General features: G+C 35.9%; 2 protein-coding genes across 2 annotated transcripts; one reads left to right on the plus strand and one right to left on the minus strand.

Annotated features, from left to right (window-relative positions):
* Nucleotides 1-8533: 8533 nt before the first annotated feature.
* Nucleotides 8534-9239, minus strand: KRTAP6-3 (keratin associated protein 6-3). The gene has a single exon (XM_078059842.1). The coding sequence runs from the start codon at nucleotides 9196-9198 to the stop codon at nucleotides 8815-8817; it is 384 nt and encodes a 127-aa protein (XP_077915968.1). The 5' UTR covers nucleotides 9199-9239; the 3' UTR covers nucleotides 8534-8814.
* A 4585-nt stretch (nucleotides 9240-13824) lies between these two features.
* On the plus strand, nucleotides 13825-13971 carry LOC118552211 (keratin-associated protein 20-1-like). The gene has a single exon (XM_036118540.1). It carries the CDS (start codon nucleotides 13825-13827, stop codon nucleotides 13969-13971), a length of 147 nt encoding a protein of 48 aa, XP_035974433.1.
* Nucleotides 13972-16843: the final 2872 nt, after the last annotated feature.

The following is a 16843-nucleotide window of genomic DNA, read 5'->3' on the forward strand; positions in this document are numbered from 1 at the left end:
ATAATATGTTCTCAGACTGCAATATCTCTTGTCTATTATGAACCCATAAAAATTAGTGTCAAATAACTTGCTGAAATATTGATATTAACCCATATCTATGGCAGATCCTAAATCTTTTGAATAGAGCAATTGGGCAACCTGAACTATATTATTTTCTCCTCCATTCCTAAATACAATTTTCTTTGCCTGCTATGAATGGTTGATAGGGCCCGTGAGCAACAAGGTTTAAGTCAAGCTAGGGCTCTGTGTGGATTCCAGTGGAGAGAATTCATCTAGGGCTTTCTGCATTGTAGGTTTGGTACACACCTGACGAAATTCCATATATCCTATCGAAGCACAATAAATGAAAATTGTTGACAATATCAGCACTCATAGATCTCTGGCCACGTAAGGGAAGTCAACTTGTGCCCAACATGCTAGGTCCCTATTGAGACTGGAGGCAGCCTGAAGTACCAATTAAGAAACTGTAGAAATCTATAGAGCAAGACACATAAAGAGCTATAATCATTATAAGAAAAAAGTATCTTTCTTTCTCTTTGCCAGAGGAGAAACTAAGATTTACAAAGGTCACAGATTTTTCTTTAGTCACAAATATTGGAATCAGTACAGCAAAGACAAGATGAATACTGAGGAAAATTATTTCCCAAAGAAAAGTAATTGTTACCCTATTAATGACCCAAAAAAGCAAAGTCAAACTCTGCACAATAACTTAATTTTAAAAAAACTTTCTCTTTCACATTTATGAAGAAATTCAAAATTTATTAGGAAAGCAGAGAAGCAAATTTAGCATAAAATTACAAAAATAAGAACAACACCAACATCATCTTGTAGGAACATGAGTTCACAGGTTGAATTTCATATTCTTCCAGACATCAAGTGGTATCAGTTCCAGATATTAGACTTTGACCAAATCATATCAGAAGTTTGCAGTGGAGGGTAGAATAAATGTCACTTGGGGTAAGGCAAAAAATTTGTGTGGTTCAGAACTGCTGAGTCATTAAGTGAAGGTGGAGAGGGTGAGGGTCTCCGACAGCATCCTCAGTTAGTAGCAACCAAAGCCAGAGCCACAGCCAGATCCACATCCATAGCCACAGAGAGAGCGGGAGCCATAGCCAGAGCCACAGCCAGAGCCACAGCTCAGTCTGCGGAAGCCACAGCCATAGCTAGAGCCATAGCCACAGCCCTGGCCTCCGTAGCCAGAGCCTCCGTAACCGCAGCCTCCGTAACCGCAGCTTCCGTAACCGCAGCTTCCGTAACCGCGGCCTCCGTAACCGCAGCTTCCGTAACCGCAGCCTCCGTAGCCAGAGCCTCCGTAGCCATAGCCTCCGTAACCGCAGCCTCCGTAGCCAGAGCCTCCGTAACCGCAGCTTCCGTAGCCAGAGCCTCCGTAACCGCAGCTTCCGTAACCGCAGCTTCCGTAACCGCAGCCTCCGTAACCGCAGCTTCCGTAACCGCAGCCTCCGTAGCCAGAGCCTCCGTAGTAGCTGCCACACATGGTGTTGGTTGTTGAGGTTGTTCTTGGGTAGAGAAGGTAAGGAGAAGTGTCACTTCAGTGTGGACATTTTCTCCCTACAGAGGCCTTTTATATGTTCTCAGAGTGGGTGTCGCCCACAACACGTGTCATGTCATTGGCTGATTGGCAGGGCCAATGTGAGTAATTTGTTGACTTCTGGTTTTAGACATGGCTTCAGAAGCAATGAAGAGATCTGCTTTTGTTTCACCGCATCTGAACCATTCTTTGGGCCATTAATGAGAATCAATTGTCTCATTCTCAAAGCTTTACTCATGAAATCTTCAATCACCTTTTGTAACCAATCTCTATGGCAAGAAATAGCATTTTTATTGACAAACTCTGACCTGTTCCAGATAAATAGTTTTACCTTCATTGTACTGACATTCAGAAGATCATAGCATTCTCCCTTAACCTTGAATTCTCCATCTATTACCTCCTGCCACAAACCTATTATTTTCCATGAGGGATTTTTCTCATTTTCATACAAGAGATGCTTTACCGCTAAAAGCCAAAATATTTTTACTTAGTTTCATGATGCTTTTGATAAAAAGCAAATAGTTTGAAATTCTGAAATACGAGGCCTAAGAAAACTGGACTTTCTCATTTACATTAATATTTCTTAAACTTTTAACACTCTATTTTAAGGCATGAAATATTTCCCCCATGGTTTCAAATTTATATTCTGCATTCATAGTCAGAAAAAAGGAAATGATGAGGCTTCATTTGATTTATAAAATGACATTTTCATGAAACGTTTTTTTTTTAATTTGAACTCTTTGTGTTCTGACTGGAGTATGGTGTTTTTAATTTAAAACAATAATACTGGCAGACATACCTTTTCATGGAATCTACTAGATTTTCTTTAACAAACAGGTTCTTGGTAAAATATCCCATACTCTGAAAAGATATGAGAAATACATTGTTATTATTATTTTTATTATATAATTACTTTTACTACAATGAAGTTCATTGTTGAATTCAATGATAAAGTCAAATAACCACTCTGGACTTCTATGTTCCTAGAAAAATCAACTCCTAGGAGTCAGTAGAACACATTTGATAAGTATAAAATGTGTGTTATTCTATGTTTGCACATATTCACTCTATTTTTCTTTAGGAAAAAATTCTAATTTATTTTTGTATTAAATATAAGCTCCTTTGGAAGCATATTTTGAAATGTATATTCATTTATCTCCACCATTTCTTTGTGTGAACGTATGTATATTATGTGCGTGATTAATGCAAAAGAATATGGTTGAGACACCAAGTATCTCCTATAAGAATCTGGAGAGTGTTGCTTGCTGACCTATCTACAAAAAGTTAGGATGAAAGAACATCGCAACAACTTAGGATTCTTTGTATAAGAAAGAAAATCTCACTTAGGGAGAAGACAGAAGGAATCTGAGGTAGGGCATCAATGAACATGTGCATGAAGTCTTTTACATGGTATTAGAGATAACTAGCTTTGCCTACCACACTGTCTTCCTTGATAATAATTGATATTCCTAATTCGCAAACTAAAATGAGGAAAATCTCAATATTTTTCTTTAAGTTGTCTGTGTTTGAGAGGTTTACATATGAACACATGTAAGTTCTGGTAGAATAAATCTCTAGTCTCAGTACTGGGTATGTATAGATCAATCTTTTTAAGGATAGAACTATATGAAAGGAAATAGCTATTCCAAATCAGGATATCAATCTGAGGACTCAGAATGAGTCCAGCTTCTGAAATAGTTCTATTATAAGACAAGGACAACACTTTCAGACATTTTTTTTAACTTACTAATGCTTAAAAGCCACATATTTTAGAAAAGTATAATAAGCATACATGCAAATGGCAAAATCTGAAAAGAGAAAACACATATTTGTCATGAAAGAGTTGACTTCCAAATGTAAAGATTCATTAAAGGCAGACAAATACTAATATGAGGTAAGATAGGGGGACAAATTCAGAAATTCTTCTAAAATTTAGAGTAAAAATATAATAAGAAAAAATATACAAAAACACAAGAGATGTGTAGAATAGATTCTAGATTATCTAATATGGTAGAGTAAGAATCACACACATAAAAAGTGATAAACAGAAAAGAAGGGCAGGGAAACATTTAAAGAAAGACATTTTTAGGAGGAGGATTCCTAAAACATAAACATATATTTAGTTTCATATCAGATATTAATAATTAAAGGATACTAATATTTAAATGTCCTGGGAGTTTCTTTGCCTTTTCTGGGGAAAATACTACGTAGGCAGGAAAAAATACTTTCTATTTATACATAAAGAGACAAATATCCTGTAGTTATGAGAACTGCCACTTGAGTACATTTCTTCGTCACTACTTTTTCACAGTTGTAAAATGGCGATAGTTTTACCACATCTCAGACTTGTTCTGAGGATGATGTGAAATAATGCACATAAGGAATTTCACACAGTAACTGCTCTGTTGTAAACAGCTTGTAAATGCTATTTGTTATTATTATTAAAATAATAGTTATAAATTGTTACACGGAGTTCTGACATAAGAATTCCATGAAGAGCACCAGACAAGATAAACAAAGAATATTCCTATATATAGGAAGAAGCAGAAAGAAACCATGTGTATGTACATGATAATACATATACAACATTTATTAAATTCCAGGCATGGTTTAAATGCTTTACATATCTTAACACATTTAATTCTCATAAAAGCACCAAACTGTAGTTGGTGATTTTTACATAAGAATAACAAGGCCTAAGAATTTACATAATTTGCCCAATGTTATAGGCAGCTAAGTGGCAGAATCTAAATCTCACACTGTAATATATTTATACATACTTTTTGCCTTGTGAGAGAGCCTAGGAGTTGCTATCCTTGTTATAATAATGGATTATTTATAATAGAAATCCATGAATTTAGCCTGATGTAAATAAATGAACAATGAAGTGGAAAAACTTCCTTGCAGAATGCCAACTAATATATTTGAAAAAAAAAGATGAAAATCAGAAAAATCAACATTTGCAATCCATCATCATAATAAATAATTCAGGCAAGAAAGAAAAATGAGTGCTAAGACTAATGATAAATTTGTGGATTTGAATGGAATATTTATATAGTCACAAAATATCTCTACCAATATACTTCTTAATGGCTAAAAGAATAATAAAAGTAACTTTCAGGTAGAGAAATCTGGTACTCACCATATTGATCAAGTATAAAATTATCCCCATCAGTAATGGAACAAATCAACCTCAAGTGCCAACCAATAAAGCCCAACAAAAAGCAAACATCAACACTTCTTTTATTCACTTGACAAAATGTGTAACCTTGTTCTAATCACAAGGAAACATTAGGGAAGTCAGAACTGAGGAATATTCTAAAAGAAAATATCTCCTATAATCTGTACAACTATTAAAGTCAGGGAAGAGACTTTAGATAGTGTGACAACTGGGTGCATTTGTGACCTCAGATTAGATTATTTTTCTATAAGAGCATTATTACAGCAATTAATTCTTGGAATGAATATTCTAAGGAGAGGAGGAGACAGATTGGGGTAGGGAGGAGAGCTGAGTTGGCAGTAGACTCAATGGAAGGTTCAGGAAACAATATGGAAGATCCTAAAGTCGGGCAAGAAGGTGTGTCATTATACCTTCCAATGATCAATCATGGGAGGCTGGTTGCAGGAAATGGGCGCTGTCTTTATTAAGGGTGCTCTTCAACTGAACGTCCTCTGCCTGTAACATCCCCAGCAACTAGAGAGTCATTTCTTCATTGCTGAAGAGAAATAGAGTACTGTTGTACAAAATAATCCCAGAAGATGGGGACTAAAGGTGAATGCACAACATTTAAACTTACATATGTTAAGGGTGATCCAGTTATAAATATAAAAAATTTAGTATAAAGCTCTTAAGTAATCCACCTATTACCCAGGATTCCCGGTCATACAATTTTGACACTTCATACATTGAATTTTGTTCTCAGAATTTATTGTAGAACACAAAGTTGCCCCCCCAAAAAGAGCACAAAGTTGCCTTATATTCACTCAATGCTTGATTGATCTAATTTTGGCATAAATTTCCTAAATTTTGACATATTTAATGATCTTAATCTCTGGCTTAAAAATATTGGTTTTGGAAATGTATGATTATTATAATTGATACAGTCAGAAAAAAATAGATTGTGGTATATTTTAGTAAATGATTATCTTGCAATGTTAAAAGTGTATTAATGTATTAATATGAAATAATAAGAGGCTGGAAAGTGCTCTAGATTTCATGAAATGCTAGATTATAACAGACAATAAATTGCAAAGTATGATAGTTTTCACTCATTGGATTCTATATCAGAAATAAAAGCTATAAAAGACACTTAAAAAAACTGACCATGGACTATGAATTATATAATAGTATTGTTCAGGAATAATTGAGTGTGTGTGAGTGTATGTGTGTGCACGCGCACGCGTGTGTGTGTGTGTGTGGTGAGAGACAGACAGACGCAGAAAGAGAGAGAGACAGACAAAGAGCAGACAGGCAAAATACCAACAATTGCCAAATTTACGTGAAGAGCATTTAGCTGTTCATTACAACTCTTTTCCAACTTAATTGAGGGTTTGAAATTTTTCAAAAGTAAATGCTGGGAGAAATGAATTGATACAGAGAAAAACATTATTTTTTTGGAGTACTAAAATCTGCAGTGAGTCATTTCTTTAATGCCTAAATGTATGTGACTCCTGTTTGAAAGCTTGAATATGAGCATAAAGGGTAAAAGAAGTAAAAGGGAAAATAAAAAACAAAAAAAATAAAAATGAGAGTGTAAAAAGTATGCAACCTCTAGGTAACACAGAGAGAAAATAAGAATACATAAACATGATATGTATGCTTGCTTCTGTATTAAGAAAGCAGAAGAAAATGAAAATACTTACAAACGGAGTGACTGAGAATGGGTGGAAGGGATAAATACGGGAGTGAGACTATTTCTGAGTATATCTTTTTATGTAGTTTGCTTTTCTGAACTACGGAAATACTCAATATATTTTAAAAATGGAAAAAATACACCTGAAATCGAATATAAATGGAAACAAAAGAACTCTATCCATAAAATGAATAGAATAACTACTCAGGAAGAAGATTAATTCATATAAATGTTGAGCACAATATTCTGTCCATTCTTAGTGGGACCCCTTCTAATGCTAAAAACACTGCTAAGAAATTTTAGCAGGTTGCTCAGGAGTATTGCTTTCAGTGTGCAATTCAGAGCATATATTGTGCACAGGTTTGAATAGAGTTAACACAGTGATGTTGTTGGGGTCCAGAGTTTTCACTGTAAGAAAGAAAGAAGCAATAGTGGAATGGGGTAAAATGTAAAAGAATCTTATGTTTTTCAGTTTCAGTTGGAGTTATTCATAATTTGAAGCCTTTAAAGAAGTGAACAAGCCAATGTGAATACAAAGTAGATGCTTGTTTGGGCCTGTTAGTGGTGGCATTTCACTTGAAGTGAAATATTTAGAGAAGCTAACATGTCAACCAAATATGCTCACGCTAAGACAGTGTAAGCAGCAGATCTTGGAAGATCTATTCTCTAACTCAAGTCAATATCCAATTTCTTTGTGTTCGATTGTTATGACCTACCAGATAGGCCAAAATAGTTTTAAAAAATCTACCATTGCTTGAGATGGACAAACATAAACCATCTAAATTTTGCATAATATTAAATAGAAAATTCTAAGCTTCCAGAATAAATAGAAAAGAAGTCTTCATAAAATAATGGTTTTAAAGGAAAAAAGGGCTCTCTTCTGGGTTATAATTTTTCCAGGGATCTTAATTCCTTCCATGGCTTCAACTTTTTTACTATCTTGGGCTAGTCAGAATGAATTGGGACATATCCATTATCTTCTACTAAAATGCTACTTAAACTCATTCATGTCTAACACAAAGGCTTGAAATACTCTAACAAGAGAAGATAATTGCCAAGTTTACAGATACATTAGGCACAGAAAATTGGTGGAGAAACAAATGATTATGGCTACAACTGTGAAATCACATAAATCACAGGAAAAAGGAATCTCAAGAAAACCATCAAGTGGCTCTAAACTTAAATACCTCAAGGATGGTAGAAAAGGTGTTACTTAAAAAAAGCTATATATTTCCAGGGGTGCCTGGGTGGTTCAGTCGTTTAGCATCTGCCTTCGGCTCAGGTCATGATCCCAGGGTCCTGGGATCGAGCCCCGCATTGGGCTCCCTGCTCAGCGGGAAGCCTGCTTCTCCTGCTCCCACTCCCCCTGCTTGTGTTCCCTCTCTCGCTGTCTCTCTCCATCAAAAAATAAATAAAATCTAAAAAAAAAAAGCTATATATTTCCAGACACATAGAAGTTAGGTATAAGAGTATATTTAAACTTCTCTAACTCTTGCATTGAGCAAGCATAGGAAATGCTTCTTCTTTAAATATGCCCCAAAACATTGGGGTGCCTGGGTGGCTCAGTTGGTTATGCATCTGACTCTTGATTTTAGCTCAGGTCATGATCTCAAGGTCATGAGATCAGCGCAGAGTCTGCTTGGGATTCTCTTTCTCCCTGTCCTGTGCCCCTCCCCTGCTTATGGTTTCTCTCTCTCTCTCTTTCTCATAAATAAATAAATAAATAAATAAGCAAGCCTCCAAACAGACTAGAATTGGAAAATTCTGTGCCAACATTCGCATCTTCTAAAGGATTTCACGATTAAGGTTTTGGTGTAAAAGTACTTGGAATACATAGTATTTCCAGACAATGCTTAACTAAATCAACAAATTACCTGTTTTCATCCTCCCAATACACCAGCATAACACATGATATCAGTGCCTTACCAAAGCAGAAAAATGAGGGCTTCAAGTTTGTTACTTCCATAATGTTGCAAATCAAGGATTTGGTAAAACCACTGAAGTAGGAATATTAAACAAGATGTGCCCCAATAAGGCAATTGTTTCCTTTAATTCATCCAGGAGGGAAAAAAAAGCCAAAATGACAAATACTGGACTTTAAATGACAAGAAAGCCAGCTTTATTATTCCAGACAGAGTGAGTTTATTAGGAAATTAGAGAAATGGTTCCCCCATGAACATCAAAAGGGAGATCTGTGGCAGCATCATTCCAACGAGAGACCACACAGTTCTCAGGATGAGTTTCACATGCTCCCACTTCTCGTGAGTTAAATACAGGAAGGAAGGAGTTTGCTGTATCCGACCCAAAGGGCTCCAGCATGCAAGTCTTCAGCAAAGTTCAGAACGCGTGGGGCTCAGAACTGGTGAATCCCACGTGCAGGTGCGGAGGGTGAGTCTCCCATGGCGACCTCAATTAGTAGCAGCCAGAGCCACATCCATAGCCACAGAGAGAGCGGGAGCCGTATCCGTAGCCACAGCCAGAGCCGTATCCGTAGCCACAGCCCAGTTTGCGGAAGCCACAGCGCAGTCTGCGGAAGCCACAGCCCAGTTTGCGGAAGCCACAGCCGTAGCTAGAGCCATAGCCACAGCCCAGGCCTCCGTAGCCGTAGCCTCCGTAACCGCAGCCTCCGTAGCCAGAGCCTCCGTAACCGCAGCCTCCGTAGCCAGAGCCTCCGTAGCCGCAGCCTCCGTAGCCGTAGCCTCCGTAGCCAGAGCCTCCGTAACTGCAGCCTCTGTAACCGCAGCCTCCGTAGCCGCAGCCTCCGTAGCCAGAGCCTCCGTAGTAGCTGCCACACATGGTGTTGGTTGTTGAGGTTTTGCTTGGGTGGAGAAGGAGAGGAGAAGTGTCACTTCAGTGTGGAACTCCCGCCTGCAGAGACCTTTTATACACCCTCCATGTGGGTGTAACCCTCCATATATGCCATGCCATTGGTTAATTTTATGACTAATCTAATTAGCTTGTTGTTCCTCAACCATGAAATAAGTCTTAGAGGTATTTGGGAGGCTTGCTGTATTTGGCTCTCAGTTTGGACTCCCCCTTATCCAACCAAGGGCTTCAATGAGAGGAGACACACACTCACACCTACGCAGCCCAGCCCCAAATTAGAATTTCACTTTAGCCTCCTATAACCATTCTTTAAATCAAGAAAGAATACATTTATTAGTCTCAATCTTATTTGCTCTTGGCACAAGTTAGTTTCACTAACATTTTTAATATTTCATAAGAATAATACTACTTTTGACTCTTTCTTTTGATCCAAGTTAACCGTTTTCTGCAGGGATTCAGTTCCTTTTTATACTAAAACCATAATGTATCTTTCATCCCCATGGTGTTTATAATAATCCAGTTAAATTTTCCAAAATACCGAGTCTGAGCAAGATGCATTACCCTTTTCTATGTGTATCAATGAGTCTAATTCCCATTTATATTCAATTTCTACCGAAGAACTACAAAATAAGTTATTCCTTGGAATCCAATTGCTTTGCTTTTCTCTCTCTACATTGAGCATACAATTATAAAAATAAGTATTCTCATTAATATGAGAATTATATTCTAAGGAACTATCCAATAGGTTTAACATCGCATATTTATGTTTATCAGTGTATTACACAGAGCTCTGTTCCTTTATCAAAATACCCAGTCATTATTCTCTTTGTAACCGATCATACTGCGTTCTCTTGCACGGCCCTACCATTATTAGTCTTTATTCAAATTAATGTGATAATTCTTCCTATTGGGAGGCACTGGAAGAGTGAAAATAGTTTCATGTGACAGTTAAAAAAATGTACGTTTGTATCTTTATAAAAATGTATGTGGGGGAGTGTCATTATCCACACATCATGTGTAATCTGTCAGTGTATTTCTGTTATTCTAATGATATTTTTGAGTCAAACTATTATTTTTATGTATCCCCTCATAACCATAGGCAGAGACAGGGAGTAAAAGATGATGGACACTCTCCGTATTATAATCTATAATTCATAGATTATAAGAATGAAGACACAAGATTTTTAAAAATTTCCAATTCATCTGTCTTTTTAAGTATATCTAAGGAGTCAAAAATGCCTCTTAATAAAATAGAATGTTTTCATACTAAGGATCTGATCAAACACATTCAACCTTTCATTAACTGTGTGTTTTGAATGTTCTTTCCATGTGTGTCTTTTGGCAGGTTCATTTTTGTAAAATGGGCATAATATTGTGTCATTTTATTCACCATTTACTCGATTGATATCTTAGAAGCAGAGGACATCTTCACTATATCGTTTTCAGATTTTCCATTCAGAAATTAAAAGTAGCCTCAACTATCACAGTCAATCAAGTAATAAGTTAGAATAAGTTTTCAGTAAAAACTAATTTAAATATCATGCTGATCAGTCTTCCTGTAGGCTAAGTTCTTAGAACATCACCTGAAATGGGGATTACTAAATTGCATCAGTCAATTAAAAAAAAAAACTATAAGTAACTTGTTTTTTGGTATTTGATTAATGTAGCTGTAGAAGATATTATTTTTTGTGCAATACAATGTCCCTGATAATAACATTTATGGGGTTATTTCTCTATAGAATTTACTTCCTGGAGCTAATTTGTTTCTTTTGAAGAACCGAGTTGTCTCTCTGATCATAACGGAGGCTTGCACCCAAGGAGATTCCATTAACAATTTGTTTTCTGCTGTGATTTTCTGAACCATATTTAGTTCTGAACTACATTCCATGATCAAAAGCAGAATGAAACAACCCCCCTTGTGTCCTTGGCCCTTTCCAGCTACTCTCCCATTTTCTTCTGCTTCATTGCAAAACTTCACGTCTATTTCCGTGATAGCTTTCTCTTTACATCTTTCCTCACAACTTTTGGTCTTTGGTCCTCACCACTCCACCAAAACCGCTCCTGCAGGGATCACCAACACCCCAATCTTGTCAAAGTTAGAGAGCCAGTCTTCATTTTACTAAGATTCTGAGTAGCGTTCAGATTCACCAGTTTCTCTTTTCATTCCTGAAAGACTCCCTGACACTTAACTACATCCTACCGCACACATTGGATTTAATTCCAGTATCTTCAGGTGCTCCTTTTTAGTATCCTTTTTCTTTTCTCTCCTTCAGATCTTGTTTTCAAATGTGAGGATGCCCAGCTAGGTGCTTGCCCTGCCTATAGTTTCCATTTAAACTCTCTTTTTTTTTTTTTTAATTAAGTGTTTTTTTCTTTTAAGTCCAGTGCAGATAACACACAGTCTGTGTTATATTAGTTTTGTAGTATTCTATATAATATTTAAATTTTCTTTCAGAATTACTTTGGATACACTATTTTAGCCAATTCATTTCCATTCACATTTCCAATTCTGGTATGATCACTTGACATCTCCTTAGAGTATTAATGGTCATCAAAAATGTAATAAAATGAAACTAAGTTCTAGATTCTTTGTAGCCCCAATTTTTTTTCTTTCTTTCTTTCTTTTGTTTAGTTTTTTTTTTCTACATCTTAAAGCATACAAGACATAAATCAGATGAGGTTCCTTCCCCTGGTTTATCCTTTACTGCCTTTCCACATTAAGTTTGCTAGATTACACTGGACACCAGTTAAATTTGAATTTCAGAATGTTGAAATTCAGAATATTGAATTTCCCCAACATTACATGGGATATGCTTATATATAGAAATTGTTTATCTGAAAATCAAATTTTTATTTCCTATATCTAGTAACCCAAAGCTTAAAACACAGCCTTTATGGGCTGTCCGGTTACAGCCTTGACTAGATCTATGAGGGCCTCTTGGAACACTCTTCCTCTCTTTATAGTACGCAGAAATCAGTAGTCTTTTTGTTCTTCAGATGTACCAAATCTGTTTCTAACTTAAAACTTCTGCTTGGGGGTTGCTGATCCCTTGAAAGTAACAACAAAAATGGCTAGGACCTTTTCTTCCCTTTCCCTTACCATCCAGTCTGAAGTAATCTCTCACCAGTGCTCTTTTTAAATTTACTTTACGTTGCTTTGGTTTGTTATGTAAATAGACTCATCCCTATCAAAAATGATCTCCTTCACTTGTCATATTTGCTTTCAAATATCTGCCTGCATTTCCTGCTCTTGCTCAATCTAGAATTTAAGCTCTGTAACAATAGGGATCTTGTCTGTCCTGTTCACTGCTCCATTTCCAATGCTCACAGTAGTGCCTGACAGATAATTGATTCTTAAAAGTTTGATGTATGAAAAGATTAATAAATGACCAAATCAATGCAATCAAGTAGAATTTTGAAATACTTTTATTTTGAAATAATTTGAGTTACCAAAAGTTGCAAAAATATACAGAATATTCCCATATACCCTTCACCCAGTTACACAACTATGGTAAAACCTTTCATAATCAAGTACAATTATCAAAACTTAAGAAATTAACCTCATACAATATTAACTAAACATTTGGGTTTTGCCATTTTTTTCACTAGTATCCTTTTTCTGGTCCAGGACCAAATTCAAGATCCTACATGGCATTCAGTTGTCTTATCTCCTTAGTCTCCCCTCAATTGGTGACAGTTTCTGTCTTTTCTTAACTTTTATGGCATTAACAATTTAAAAAGTCAAATGTTCTGTAGTATGTTCTCAATTTGGGTTTGTTTGTTTTCTTATAACAAAGTTGAGGTTGAAATACCAAAAGAAGCATACCTATTTCATTGTGTCATAGCAGGAAGTACATGATGTCAGTAAATCTTCAAAAGTTTCTGGAATAGATTTTTAAACTCAAATTACTAATACAGTAAATCCTTATGTAGCCATGGTCCATGGATTTCAACTTTAGGGATTCTACCATGGTTTTTGATCATATACAAAATGATAGATGCATATACATGTGAAGTATAAACCAAAGTGGATAATCCTGCTCCACAAAAAACACACAATAAAACACATTAATCATTCAGATATTTACAAGTGAACCTTGCCATGTCCTCTCCATGTAGTCTATGTGACTTCTGCCATGTCTTCTCCACGAATTTTCCAACCTTCCTTACATCTTTGAAACCATACTTTTACTCCCAAGGGTGCATATATGCAGCTAGGAAGGAGAATGTTATTAAAGGAAAAAGGAATTTTGAAGAAGTGGAACATGTATGGTTATGTGATCTCATGGTAGCTAGTAATATAGTTTAGATCTCACATCTGGAGTAAACAAGTCACCAAAGTAGGAGAAAACCCTTTCATTAAAGGCACATGATTTCATTACAGGCATCCTGACACGCAGCAAAATTGTCTTGGATATATTGGTTATGAGGAATTTTTGAGATGGTTATAATGCCAATTAGTTTGAAGCATGAATCCAATAGTGCTTGTGGTTTGCCCTACATACCACTCAGTTGGTATGTAAGGCCCTATGTAGATTATAAACTTAAAACCCTAGAAATTGATTCTGTTCTTCAACTGAGCCTTCTCCTTACACTATGAGCTTCTACAACAACTACTATGGTGGCCTGAGCTATGGCTATGGTGGCCTGGGATGTGGCTATGGATGTGGCTATGGAGGATATGGATACGCCTCTTACCGTCCATGCTGCTATGGAGGATACTGGTCTTCTGGCTTCTTCTGAGAAATTCTAGATTACTGATTTGTTTAAGAAATTTGCCTATGAGGTCCTATATGTATCCCTTGCATTATTTATAATAACCATGTTATTGTCTGTTCAAATAATGAACATCAGAACTTTTTAAATTGAAATCACCTGAGTTTTCAACAACTGAGAAAAATATTCATTTGATCCTTACTATTACATGATTAAACACAAACCATATTCACCATATCCATTTGGGAAAAATGTCTAAATTCATTTTTCATTAAAAGTAGTGTTTGCAGGGCACCTGCGTGGCTCAGTCGGTTAAGCGTTTGCCTTTGGCTCAGGTCATGATACCAGGGTCCTGGGATCGAGTCCCACATCAGGGTCCCTGCTCATCAGGGAGTCTTCTTCTCCCTCTCCCTCTGCCCACCCTCTCCCCCCACTCGTGCTCTTTCTTGTGCACATACTTTCTCTCTCAAATAAATAAAATCTTTTAATTAAAAAAAAGTAGTGTTTGCATATCTACAACATTTTGTGTATATTTGTTTATCCAGGTTTCTTCTGTGTGTGTGTGTGTGTGTGTGTGTGTGTGTGGTTGTTGACCCTTTTGGTTATCTATAGTTCATAAGTTAGATGTGTGGTTGAATATAGTTATTCATATAGTGCTTTTATTTTTTTATTTGTTTTATTTTATTTTAATTCCAGTATAGTTAACATACAGTGTCATATTAGTTTTAGGTGAACAATATAGTGATTCAACAATTTCATACTAGCCAGTGCTCATCACAACAAGTGCACTCCTTAATCCCTTACACCTATTTCACCCATCCCCCCACCCACCTCCCCTCTGGTAACCATCAGTTTGTTCTCAACAGTTAAGAGTCTGTTTCTTGGCTTATTTCTCTCTTTCTCTTTCTCTTTGTTTGTTTATTTTGTTTCTTGAAGTTCATGTATGAGTGAGATCATATGGTATTTGTCTTTGACTGACTTATTTCACTCAGCATTATACTCTCTAGCTCCATCCATGTCTTTGCAAATGGAAAGATTTCATTCTGTTTTTATGGCTGAATAATATCCCATTGTATATCTATACCACATCTTTATCCACTCATCTATCCATGAACACCTGGGGTGCTTCCATAATTTGGCTATTGTAAGTAATGCAGCAATAAACACAAGGATGATGCATTATCTTTTTGAATTAGTGTTTTTGTATTCTTTGGGTGAATACTCAGTAATAGAATTACTGGATCATATGGTAGTTCTATTTTTAAATTTTTGAGGAACCTCCATACTGTTTTCCAGAGTGGCTGCACCCGTCTGCATTCCCACCAACAGTGCGTGAGTGTTCCTTTTTCTCCACATCTTCACCAACACTTGTGGTTTCTTCTGTTTTTGATTTTAGCCATTCTGACAGGTGTGAGGTGATATCTCATTGTGGTTTGGATTTCCATTTTTCTGATGAAGGGTGATGTTGAGCATCTCTTCATGTATCTGTTGGCCATCTGTAGGTCTTTGAAGAAATGTCTGTTCATGTTTTCTGCCCATTTTTAAATTGCATTATTTGTTCTTCTGGTGTTGAGTTGTATAAATTTTTGACATATTTTGTATACTAATCCTTTATTAGATATGCCATTTGCAAATATCTTCTCCATTTAGTAAGTTGTCTTTTAGCTTTTTTGATAGTTTCTTTTGCTGTGCAGAAGATTTTTGTTTTGATGTAGTCCTAATAGTTTAGTTTTGCTTTTGTTTCCTTTGCTTCAGGAGACATATCTAGAAAAATGTTTGTATGATTAATGTCAAAGACATTACTGCCTGTGTTCTCTTCTAGATTTTTATAATTTCTGGTCTCATATTTAGACCCTTAATCCATTTTGAGTTTATTTTTGTATATGATGTAAGAAAGTGGTCCAGTAATTTTCTTTGGTATGTTGGTTGACTAGTTTTCCTAAGACCATTTGTTGAAGAGACTTTTTACCATTGCATATTCTTTCCTCCTTTGTCAAATATTAATTGACCATATAATTATGGGTTTATTTCCGGGCTTCCTATTCTGTTCCATTGATTTAAGTGTCTACTTTTGTGCCAGTACCATAATGTTTTGATTACTATAGCTTTGTATATAACTTGAAGTCAGGAATTGTGATACCTCCAGTTTTGTTTTTCTTTTTCAGGTTTGCTTTGGTTATTCAGGGTCTTTTGTTGTTCATACAAATTTTAGGATTATTTGTTCTAGTCCTGTGAAAAATACTGAGGAAGATTAGAATTTGAAGTTTATTTCAGTGAAATTTTCAAGGAGTCAATCTCTGCTTGCATCTTGGAAAGAGACCTGTTTCATAACAAGGCAGTGGCTTGTGCAGACAAAAATTATATAAACTTAAGTCTGATCCAAAATATAGGCTGCAAATGTATCCCTGATCCTGATAGTCTGTTCAGTAAAGCTGTTTATAACAACTTCTCTTAATTCACTCAATTTATTACTACTAAATAACAATAATGTCAGCAATAATAAAATATAAATCAATAGTATCTATTACTATTTTGGAAGTAATGTTGGAATTTGGTAAAATTAAGACTGACAATGTGTCCATCAAAAGTACTTTCTGAATAGAGATCAAATTATGAAGTTGGCCAAAATCTTAACCTGCCCCCCAATACATGTTTTTTTAAAAGTGTCTGGAAGAGAGAATTAGGTAGATAAGTTTTCTTCTATAAGCTGAAGATAGCACATGGGACTATGTACAATTTCAGTTATTTTAAATTCATTGGCTCTTGTTTTTGGCCTAACATATGATCTATCTTGGAGAATATTCTATATGTGTACTTGAAAGAAACTTGTGTTTTCTTGCAGTTGGGTAAAATGGTGTCTAGAAGAGTGTTAGTTCTAGCTGGTTTATAGTGTTTTTTT

Source organism: Halichoerus grypus, chromosome 1, assembly GCF_964656455.1.
Source record: "Halichoerus grypus chromosome 1, mHalGry1.hap1.1, whole genome shotgun sequence".
NCBI lineage: Eukaryota > Metazoa > Chordata > Mammalia > Carnivora > Phocidae > Halichoerus > Halichoerus grypus.

What these genes read in the sequence shown, in the direction of transcription:
- KRTAP6-3 (XM_078059842.1), bottom strand. Translation starts at nt 9,198, where the DNA reads ATGTGTGGCAGCTACTACGGAGGCTCTGGCTACGGAGGCTGCGGCTAC.
- LOC118552211 (XM_036118540.1), top strand. Translation starts at nt 13,825, where the DNA reads ATGAGCTTCTACAACAACTACTATGGTGGCCTGAGCTATGGCTATGGT.